Source organism: Manis pentadactyla, chromosome 2 (genome assembly GCF_030020395.1).
Source record: "Manis pentadactyla isolate mManPen7 chromosome 2, mManPen7.hap1, whole genome shotgun sequence".
Classification (NCBI taxonomy): Eukaryota; Metazoa; Chordata; class Mammalia; order Pholidota; family Manidae; genus Manis; species Manis pentadactyla.
In genome coordinates this window covers 191,243,646-191,255,771 of record NC_080020.1, presented here as the reverse complement: position 1 = coordinate 191,255,771, position 12,126 = coordinate 191,243,646, and the positions used below count along the sequence as shown (strand labels likewise).

General features: G+C 33.3%; 1 protein-coding gene across 5 annotated transcripts in view; it reads right to left on the bottom strand.

Annotated features, from left to right (window-relative positions):
• The window catches only part of PSME4 (proteasome activator subunit 4), a 106,065-nt gene that overhangs the window by 37,584 nt on the left and 56,355 nt on the right, over positions 1-12,126 (bottom strand). For 4 of the 5 annotated variants that reach the window (XM_057497210.1, XM_057497211.1, XM_036925935.2 and 1 more), the window contains exons 21-27: positions 7,336-7,391; positions 6,564-6,623; positions 6,289-6,344; positions 6,098-6,196; positions 4,708-4,770; positions 4,473-4,568; positions 2,164-2,295 (exon numbers count right to left, since the gene is read on the bottom strand). In XM_057497210.1, coding sequence (XP_057353193.1) covers positions 2,164-2,295; positions 4,473-4,568; positions 4,708-4,770; positions 6,098-6,196; positions 6,289-6,344; positions 6,564-6,623; positions 7,336-7,391 — 562 coding nt within the window. The remainder of the gene's footprint in view (positions 1-2,163; positions 2,296-4,472; positions 4,569-4,707; positions 4,771-6,097; positions 6,197-6,288; positions 6,345-6,563; positions 6,624-7,335; positions 7,392-12,126) is intronic. The other variant, XM_057497209.1, reaches the window with a different exon arrangement.

Sequence of the window (12,126 nt, the reverse complement as noted above, 5' to 3'; positions counted from 1 at the left end):
TGGTGATCTACTTAATAGTTTAAGTCATTTAATAGAGGGTTAGCTCAAAGAATGGCTATCAATACAGTTTTCATTCCAATTACTTTCTATAACCATATATATAGAAAGTATAACCGTATCATAAAGATCATGGGATATGTGCCACTCTTAGCATTTTAGGGCATAATGTTTGGAATAACTTCTAAAATAGTAGGTAACATGTGATGCTGATTATTTTCCTAAGTATATAAAAACTAGGTTACTTAATTATATTGTGTACTTTTTACTTATAAAAATTCAATTAATCAGAATGACTGTGATTACAACAGGTACCCCTTTTTAAGGAACTCCATTTTTATGAAAAAAGCTATTAGTACCAAATATTTTCTTAATTTTCTGAACATTCACCCTAACTCAATTCCAACTGGCTTCTTACCCATCCTGCGCTCTACTCTTTTTAGGTTCTTGTAAGGTCATTTGTAATGTCAATTTTACTGACCTAATAAACATTTTTCACCTTTTAAAAACATTGAAGTATAGATGTTGCATAATATTAAATTGGTTTCAAGTATACCACAGTGGGGTTCAACAGTTACACACATCATTAAATCCTCACCCCCACTAGCATGGTTACTGTCTGTCAACATAGGAAGATGTTATAGAATCATTGGCTATATTCTCCATGCTGTATTACCACCCCCCTGACCAACTTATATTACGATTGAGATTTCTGTGCCCCCTTATCCCACTCACCCTCCGTCCTAACCCCCATTTTTCACTTTTGAGGTTACTTGAGCTGATTTTGTTCATTTAAACTGCTCTCAACAAGATCAACAACAATGTAACACCCCGTGAGTTAAGCCGTGCTACCATACTCTTGAATTACACGTCTACACTGGGGGTTAACAAACTTTTTCTGTAAAGAGTCGGGTAGTATATGTAGTTGGCCATATAATCTCTGTCACATCTACTCATCTCTACCTTTGTAGTGTGAAAACAGCCATAGACAATACTCTGTGGAACAGAGATGGCTATATTCCAATAAATCTTCACTTACAAAAAGTAAGCAACTGAGCCAAGCGCTAGTTTGTTGATCTATCTTACAAACTAACTTCAAGGAACATGTATAGTTCTCATCTTAACTGTCTCTAGAAAACAAATGACACTGCTGGTTCAGTCTTCCTTCTGGAAAGATATCTCCTGGGCTTCTGTAATTCCTCTTCATTACTTGGTATCATTCTGACCCTCTTTTTCTCAGTTAGCTCTACTTCTTGGGCTTCTGGTGAAATTTTCTCCACACTGGCCCCGTGGTCCTCTTCTTTTCTCACTCTCCTCCCTAGGTTCTTCTACCCATGCCCTAAGATTTCAATTATCAGCATGCATTGACATGGTAGGCTTAAGCTTCAAACTCTAACTGCCTACTTGACATTTATAAGAACAACTTCAGGTCAAAGTTGTCTAAACAATCTAGTTCATCTATTCTCTATTCTATTCTCCCTGTTCTCTCTCTCTTTCTTTCTGATGTACCCAACAACCAGTTGTGCATCCATAAACTTAATGATTTTTGGACTTCCTTCAATCCCCTCATATTCAACCAGCAAGTCATATCAATTTTCCCTCCTAAATCACTTTTAATCAACTCATTTCTATCTTATGGCATAAGCAGTCATTGTATCTCACCTATACTCTACTGCATCCCTGTATGAGGTATTTTCCTTACCTGTGTCATTCTCTTCCGTCTCTGCCCTCATCACATAAGCTTTCACTCAGTTGCTCAAACTCACCATGCTTCTTCCTAGCTCAGGCCTTCCTTCATGCTGGTCACACTACTCTGAACATCTTGATCTTTCATCCCTCTCCTGTAGGCCATATATCCACTGGTGCTCAACTCAAACTGCACTATCTTCTCCATTGTAACACCAATGATATACATAGATAAGTAAATGATTAAGGAGAAAAACAGACTATACTTGTTTAGAGGTTAAGTGTACTAATGTAAACTTACTTTGAAATACATTTTTAAAAAAGATGGAGAGATGGATAGTTATGTGATACATCAAAATATAGCAAAATGTAAAATATAGAATCTGAATGTTGGACATACAGATGTTTACTATAGAATTCTTTTAACTTTTCTGTATGCTTTAAAATTTTCAAAGTAGAACAAAACAAAAAATCATATACCTTGAACTGCTGTTGTGTGACATCTTGTCTATCAGGCCGTAAGAACTCCAAAACCAAGGGAATGATATCTCTGCAACTGAAGTTATATGCTCCCAAGGCAGCAAAAAATGTTTGCTGAGCCTTATTTCTGACCTGGAAAAGTATTATGAACAGAGGAGTTTTATTAAAATTTTATTTTATTAAATATAAAAATTTCTAAACAAGTTATTAAAAACAAAGTGATGATAATTTAAATGTTGCAATAATAGAAAATACATCAGAGCATATACCTTAACAAAAACAAGTAAATGACTATCTTTTTATCAAAATGAAAGCATACTTCCACCAACCACATCCTTGATTTTAGTTACTTTCATTCAAATACTTTTGATAAAGGGGAGACTGAATGGAACGAACATACATTTGTTCAGTAACATAATTAGCAAACTATTACAATTTTTATTCTGAGTTACTAACTGATGAGGAAGTTAGATTTTTTTCTTGTCTACACAAGGAAAACCAAGGACTTTCCAAAGCACAGAACTTAACCTTTTTAATGCAAACCTTAAGTATAGCCTACATATTTTGAACCCAAACAAAAGATTCAGTATAATTTTATAACCCTGAACTAGTTAAGTAATAATGACTAATAACTGATTATAGTAAAAGCAACATATTGTGTCTATGTGTCAAACTCTTTTACACATTAGGTAAAATCTCAGGGTTAGAGAGTAGTTGCCTAACTTACAGTATCTTGTAAAGACAGAGTAATTAGTTGTACCTGAATCTCTGCTTTTTTCCAGTTCTCTCTGCTTGGAGATAATCCCTTGGCCCTATGCTCCCTTAAAGGATGGACCCACAATTCACATGGTAGCAACCTCCTGAAACCCAAGCATAATGCCTAGGAGGAATTATATGGCTGTCATAGACTGGCCTTCACAATGTGGTTTGATTACATGGCAGTAACATTACACTAGCACTGTCAACTTTAATTACATTTAATTGAGATATTATTGATATATAATCTTATATTGATTTCAAGTATACAATACAGTGTTTCAACAGTTATCCATATTATTAAATCCTCACCCTGACTAGTGCAGTTACTATCTGTCAACACAGGAAGATGTTACAGAATCACTGGCTATATTCTCCATGCTGTACTACCATCCCACGACCAACTTAAATTATGACTGGGAATTTTTGTGCTCCTTTACCCCCTTGCCCTCCTTACTACCCATCCTAACCCCTCCCCTATGGTAACCACGAATCACTTCTCAGTGTCTATGAGTCTACTGCTATTTTGTTTGTTTTGCTTCATTTTGTTTTTAGATTCCACAAGTAAGTGAAATCATATGGTATTTGTCTCTCTCCACCTGGCTTATTTCACTGAGCATAATACCCTCTAGGTTCATCCATGTTGTCATAAATGGCAGGATTTCTCTTTTTTTTAATGCTGAGTAATATTCCATTGTGTCTACATACCACCTCTTCTTCATCCATTCATCTATTGATGAACACTTAAGTTGCGTCCATAACTTGGTTATTGTAAATGCAGTGATAAACATAAGAATGTATAGTATCTTTTTAGATCGGGGATTTTATTTTCTTTCAGTAAATTCCTAGAAGTGGAATTACTGGGTTATATGGTGTTTCTATTTTTAGTTTTCTGAAGCATCCTCATACTGCTTTCCACAGTGGTTGCACCAATTTACGTTCTCACCAACAGTGTAGGAGGGCTCTCTTTTCTCTACATCCTTGCCAACATTTGTTATTGTTTGTCTTTTGGATAATGGCCATTCTGAACGGCATGAGGTGGTATCTCATTTTGGTTTTGATATGCATTTCCCTGATGATTAGCAATGTGCAATATCTTTTCATGTGCCTATTGGCCATCTGTATTTCTTTTTTGGAGAAATGTCTGTTTAGGTTCTCCACCCATTTTTTAATTGGGTTATTTGTTGTTTTGGTGTTAAGGCATGTAAGTCCTTTATACATTTTGGATGTTAACCCCTTATCAGATGAGCTATTTATGAAAATATTCTCCCATACTGTAGGTTGCCTTTTTGTTCTGCTGATAGTGTCCTTTCCTGTTCAGAAGCTTTTTAGTAACTTTAATTACATTAAAAATATCTTTGAGAAGCAATTACAAACAGTAAAAATAAATAGTATTTCTAAAAGACTAGTGAAATTAGGTTGAATATATTTGCATTTTGAAAGGTGTTTTCTATGCCAATAAATTATTTAAATGTCCTATTAAAATGGGGATATTTAAATTGCTTGTAATAAAATGGGACAGTGGGGGACAGTAATATTTGGACTAGCCATACCTGACTGTATGAACTTGTAGATAAACGAAGAAGATCTCTGATCATATCTTGATGTATACTTTTGTATTCACAACCCTCAACAGTTAGTGTTCGTAGCTGTAAAAAGAAAACAATGTAAATTAAATATCAATGTTTTTATTAAAACTTTAATTATGAAGAAACAGAAATAATTAAATATTCACCTGGAAAACTGTTATTTTATTTTAAATAGTCATTACTTTAAAAAGGTATTTACCTCATGCTGCAACATTACTCTATCAATCAACAGGGCTCTGATATGTTGTTTTTTCCCATGGAGCTAAAAAAGAAAGTAGCAAACATGTCAACATTTTCCCTAAATGACCCCAACTGTGGAAACCCCTGATCCCTTAATGAAAAATTAGTTTAAAGAAAGTACACCAAGAGCTGGTGGACAGTAGCAGTATTTTACTTATTTTTAAAGCTATCAGGCATAATAAAATACAGTTTCAAATAATTTTATGGTTCCTAGCAGAAGCAATAGCCTTTAAATGGCTTAACCAACATCTTGGGGTTTTTTTGGCAGTTTATTAATGGATTCACGGGAGAACAATGGAGCTGGTCCACCTTCAGTTGAATATGAAAAGCACAAAAGCAGTACACTAACACTTCTTGACTCTGTTACATTTACTAACAGCCCCTCTGGACAATGTGTCAATGTATTTATGTTTACTACAGACTACAACTCCCCACAATTCCTTCTTTTTCAAATGCCTTACCTCCATCCCAGTGCCAGTGCCTGATTCTAGCTGTGTTCTTCCATCTGGACTATTATAATAGTTTAACTACTCTCAACTTCCTATTGCCTATTTTTTACTGTGGTGGCAGAGCTTTTCAAAATTCACTGAATTCATTATTAATCTTTCCAGTATTCAAATCAGATCTACTGAGGAACCATTAAAGACTCCTCCCATTGCTAAATATAAAACTAAAGCACCTTCTTAGGACACAACTATACAAGACCTAGTTTACCTCCTGCCACTCTTCCCTACAGCTGCTCTTCTCTAAAGCATGCCATGTTTGTATATCTCACTGTCCTTTTACATGCCATTCCCTTTGTCTAAAATATGTAGCACCCATTGCCTAAATAATGAACTCATTCTCCCTTCTTAGACTCAATTTCAACACAAGTCTCCTATAGAAGAACATTACTGTGAACATCAAATGGCAGACTTAGGTATTGTTTTTCCATGCTTCCAAAGAAGCTTGTACTGACTTCTGGAGCACAAATATAACATAAACTGTATTTTTCTCAGATATACCTGAAGTGTAGTATTTTACATTCATTCCTGTGAACAATTCTTCCTAGCTTTACTCTTTAAGTATTTTACAAGGCAGCCTGAATACTGTTGCCAAGTTATCATACTCCAGATTCCCAATGAACAGTTCAGAGACTATCACGGAAATGACAGAAGAGTTTGCATGAAGAAAATATACTTTTTTCTAGTATTCTTTTGATTATACCCTAATATTTGAAAGTCTATTACTTTTCCTTATAGGAAAACTGCCTCTATACACTGAACAATCACCAAGTCAGGTGGTTATATCAATATTATACACCTCTAAAAAAATTCATTCAATTTTAGGTGAAAATACTGAATACTGACCCGATTTTCCATTGATTTCTTTACTAGGTTAAAGCTTTTCCAACGAGAATCAAATTCATGTTTGTGAGATCCCTGGAACTGCAAAAGGTCTCCAATAATCTGTGTTAAAGAATTTCAAATTTTATGTTTATAAGTCATCATGTCAAACCTGGTCAATTAATAACTATACAATTATTAAATGATATTTGTACCTTTATGATAAGGAACAAGGACTTGGTATCATCTTCTGAATTATTCAGTATGTGGTCTGTAACAGAAGAAGAAAAAGTATTTTGTTTAAAATATTCTGAATTACTATAGGACTCCTGATATATTGGTTAAGAATCTACTCATTAAGAAAAAATACACCGCCTGATATTTTCACCATTTATAACTTTTAAAATGTTAAGTAAAAGCACACATGCTATAGAGTATAATTCCTAAGTATTTATTAGTAAAAATAGGTTAAATGAATATATGTACTTACTAAGAAGTTTCCTTGTGACCCTAGCAATTGCTTCTCGGTGATTCTCTCTAGAGAGATCTATTTTTTAAAAAATGAAAGAAAGTGTTTTACAAACTGAATGCTCTCCAGACTGTTGAAATTCGTATCAATAGTTTTTGTCAAGAAGAGAGAATGTATGGGGAGGGGGGAACTAATGTGTCTACCTTTATCATAGTTGGATTAGTGGCTATGCATGATACAAAATAACTTAGAATACATTCACCTTTATAACAACTTGTTTATAAAACTTCATTGGGCAGGCAAAGAGAAGACAGGAAAAAACCATCTTTGTCATATTCAATATTTCAAAGGCACTATTCACTATTTAGAGACATATGCAGCTAACTCCAATGTTAATCCATCAATAAGGAAGTATGCTAACTTTCTAGTTATGTTGGATTCAGAACATTAAATTAACACAGTAAAGTGTTTTACATAAACATTTATATGAAATTTATGCTATTATAGAAAGATACAAAGATATTTAGAACATGAGTTGTTATATTCCCATTCACATCAAATATCAGTTCTAAAACAATTCTAAACATAAATGGCATTATAATATCTGTAAAGTGTGTAAAGTCGGCCTCTGCACATAGAAAGTATCCAAGTATTTACTTACTGATCCAATCTCTAACTTTTACTAGTTATTTTTTCATAAAAAATTTCCAGCTTCTCCAGAAAAAAAAGAGATAACTATAGCGTAATTAATGAACATTCATTCACATATTTACTCCAATTAGGATTCACATACCATATTCAAGTCCAGTATATAACTTTGTCTCTTCCAAGGACACCAAACTTGGTACCCTGTATAAAAACAAGATTGCTTGTATTATTATTAATACCAGTAAGATGGATTAAAGGGAAAAGTGTCATTGCTAGAATGTTTAGAGATGATGTTCTTTTAACACAGATTTCCCATTTTCAATAGTTCAATTCTTTACTCTATCCTTCTGAAGATTAACACTATTTCAGTATGGATAATATTATCCATTTTAAAATGTTAGATTTAATGATTTGAGAGGGCATGGGAAGAAATTCACTGTCCAAATGAAAACACTACTGATTTTAATATTCAAGAGTAAAGGCTTAATTCTGATTATTATAATTTACACATTTGTACAAAATTGGTTTTATAATGGTATAATTAATGGTTAAACTAGACATCAAAAAATCACAAATTTTAATGTAGACAAATATACAGCAGACAAGCTTCCTTAAGTAATCATTACCCTTTCTCTGAACACCAGCCAAACTGATCTCTCCTAACATCTACAGTAAAATGCCACTACTTTTGAAGACGTTCAGATAGATATAAAAACACTGCTTTTCCTAATTAGAGACCTGTTACAAACAATTGTTAACCAGACCCAGCTAGTCAAACTCATTAAAAAATTAAAAGTCATTTTTTAGGTATGTAAGAACAGATTTTACTGGGGAATACGAACCTTTATATGTGAAATCTGATTTTTTTAAATCAAAAATATACTTTAATTTTCAACACTTAATTTTAAAATGAGATTCAATTCAGTAACTTTTTATAAACAGAGATAATACTTTTTCAGTGCCTAGTTTCCATAGGCATAAATGCCAAGTAAACATGGGGTAACCATATGCAATACAGGGCTTATTAGTAATAAACAGAATACTTATAACACCATTCATGAACTATACAGCTCTTATAATGAAGAAAACTCTACTTTAAAATCAATATACCCCCATCTATATTGTATTTTTAGTAAGTTGGATTATGTAAGTTATCTCTACATTAATATTTGATAATTATGAATTCTAAGAATTTATTTAAATGTGTGATAACATTAAGTTTACTAATATGCTAGTTTGTTTAAATATGTCCCTCACCATACTCTAGTGTCTAGGATGGCTAACAATGCCACCTCAAATTATGAAAACAAGCCTACAGCATATAAACAAAGGATGGTACTTTCATGACATAAAACACTAATCTGCTCTTCAGAGACTTTCAGGTTCCAACTCAAATTATTAAACTTTGATTTTCATTCTATAAACCTTCAACCTGTGGCAACAGCTTGCAAACTTGAGCATTCTGTAAAATTGTGTACGACTGAAAAACATACATGTATCCAGAATCTAGTCAGTAAAAAAACAGAATCAGATTCCTTTGCAATGATCTTCAAGAAGAGTCCAACATCTTTACTGAAATTAGATTATTGCCACTAAAGAGAAAAGCGCTGTGCTCAAACAGGAAATAGTATGAAGTGTAAGACCCTTACCCACCCACCCATTCTCCTTTCCTGGTAGAGCATGCGTAAGTGCTTGTCATGAGCTATAACATGACAGTAGGTCTCCTTGCTACTGCTGTAAATACAAGTAGTTTTCTAAAGAAGGAATACAATTGTACCCTAACCAGTCTGTACCTATTATCAAATAATATTAAGCCAAGCATGCATTTTTATTATTGTCACAAAATTATTATAAACAACATAAAAAAACAAATTTAAAGTTTGAACAATTTTTACCATTAAAAAACCTACCAAACAAAAAGACAATCAGCTGGGAATTTGAAAAACTTTTCTTGTGTGCATTTCTGACTCTAGTAACACTACACTGTAACCACATTTAAAACCAAGCCTCATCTAAGAGCCCTGACGTCAAATTTTAAAATCCACGTGTCACTCTAAACTGTTTCCCTATTGCAAAATTTGAAGAAATCACTAACTGCAAACTGCAATTATTTTAAAATATAAACCTGTATGGGATTTTAAAATATTTAGCAGTACATTTAAATGCAAATCACTTAGACTTCTACTTTTAAAACATGAATTAAAACACACCTTCCTTATCTCATGTGTATAGAAGGCATCTCATTAGACACATATTCAGCTTTATTTCTTCTTACATATCATAAGTTCCTTTTATGCTTAGATATTATCTAAGATTCAGCTTTAACAATCTCTTATTATCTAACAAATCAGAATCCTATTGGATCGACAAGTTTTACACTAAGTATTTTCCAGCAAGTGTAAATACATACTTATACTAAATATTTCTTCTGATCCTTAGAAGAGTAATTTTCTAAAAGATATCTCTATCCATTACCAAGTAAGATTTTACGACTGCATCTCTGTGTGGTCACATTTTAAGTCTGTGTGTGCCAGGCTGTACTCTCTGGTACTTAACACTGCTCTTGTAACTTTTAGTTATGTACATAATCTTAGCAGAATAGACTTTAAAGTGCTGTCAAGGCCTATAGATCTGTAATCTGAAGCTGTAATTGCAATACATACAATTTAGGTCAAATGCCATCATTCCCTCTCCCCAAGTGAAATTCATTCTACTCATTCATTCACTGGTTCATTTTACAAGCAGTAATATAATTTGCCCTCAAGAACTAAATAAAAGTCTGAAAAATAATTTCAACACAACACATCAGAAATAATATCATCTACAAAACAATAAAGTTAAATCAGCTTCATAGTAACTAGGTAGCACCAGGCTACCTAATTTATAATAAAATGTGTTCAATATCTGTGCCACTAAAAAGACCTATTTTCCATGACTATGTTATTTGTACCACTAGATGGCAGTCTTCTTTAGATATGAGTAAAATAAGAACTATGGAAAAAAGCGCTGGTGAGAAAGACGGTGAAAAAGGAAGAAATGAGTAATAACATAAAAACAAAATATACAGTACAAATGAAATACGCAAATGAAGGCTAGGTGAACTGTCATGAAACAACTGCAAATAATAATTCCTGTCTTTATGTGAAAGAACCACCTATTGTTCCCACTAATCCCTCCCCTCCCTAATGAAAACAAACAAAAGATGTAAAACCATACCACTAATAGATTTTTTTCCCATTCAAGGTTACAAGTATTTCTCACAAGAGAGAAATGGCCTATTTTTATGCTCTAATTCCATTTTAGGCATCAGTAAATACAAATGAAAAGTTGGCTCTTACTCTACCTTGTGAACAAAAGATTGCTAATAAGTAAAGAGAAATCTTATATACTGCTACTTTTAAAATTACCTCTGAGTGGTAAGAACTATTTCCATGTGTGACACACAAGCTTTTAAAAAATCAATGAAAACAGTCAGAAGGTGAAATAAGGAGAAAACAGGGTTACTCACCGTGGAGCAGTGACTGTTTCCTTCTCTGTGTGCGGCTCCCCCAGCAGAGCTGGGTGGTTCCCTGGAGGTGCCAAGAGAGGTTAGCTAGCCCCGCCCCTCATCGCATCGCAACACATCCTTCACATATTAATGAGATGGCCTCAACGCTTAGACCTTAAGTAAGACTTTTGAGTGAAAAGTTAGTAAAAGCTGAAATTCTAAGAATGATTTAACTAAGAATGACTTAACAGATCCTATCAGAGGAAAGGGGGCACAAAGTAAAGAAGAAATACTCGAGATGAAAAAATGATGACTGCTCTACCTTGAGTAACCCTGTTTTTAAAGATGTTAGTTTTTTGCATCCTGTGATAGCTGGTTGACCTAAAAGATCATAAATAGTGGATTGCAAAAGGAGAAATTAATGACAGTCTAAGGATTAAAGGCAAGTGTCCAAAATTCCTGTGTAACCCCAAAAAAGACATAATCCACCTCCAATCAATAAAGGTAGAACTATGAATATAAACTATACCACAATACTTAAATCATTAACTAAAGGTTCCAAGAGCAAAACAGAGGTTCCATTTTAAGATTAATTCAGCAACCTTGGTATATGACAAGACTGTTAAAAATTCAAATGCACTAAACTAAAAACTTTGCCCTTATTTACCCTCAAGGGACCTTAATTTGCCCATCCTTTGAAATACTAAAATTTATAGTAGGTACAAGATATTTAGTAACTCTACATTGCCAAAGGCCAAAAAGCACAATGCAGATACCAATAGATACAATCATTTTCTTTCTACTTAGTTTAGCCACAGTCAACTTATCTAAGTTTTTAATTTTTTTGGTCAGTCTCTAATCACATAGCACAGGAAAGTGGTTTTCACATTTAGTAGCCGTTTCCTTGAACAATGGAGTTTTAAAACCAACCCAAATACTCTAATAGGAAAAACTCTAGTTTTTCATTATTGAAATATTCCAGAAGACAAATACTACTAGTACATGAGCAAAGCAAAAATAATGAGTGATTTGACAAAAAAGAAAATTAAAGCAGCTATAATATTTACCTACTTGAGATTTATAAAAGAAAAATCTAATTTTAATAAATTTTAAAAAGAATTGAGTAGCTATGTGCTACCAAAAACTGCTCTGGTATTTCAAAAAATACATAGTGCCCCATAATATCACAGCCAAAATTTTGTTATAAGAGTGACTTCCTCAGGCATCTTAGGCATTACCCTAAAGCATCTGTAACAATTATGCATTTCCTTTTCTTCCCCACCTGTACATTTTACTTCCTATGGAGTAACACTGTCCAAAGTAAAGAGTTTCCTTTCCATCTACTGGTTTCAAATTGACCTGCTACTGATAATCTGAGAATTATACTACAGATATTCTTTCTTTATATGATGCAGTATGATCTAATACCATAGAACAAAGGCACCATCA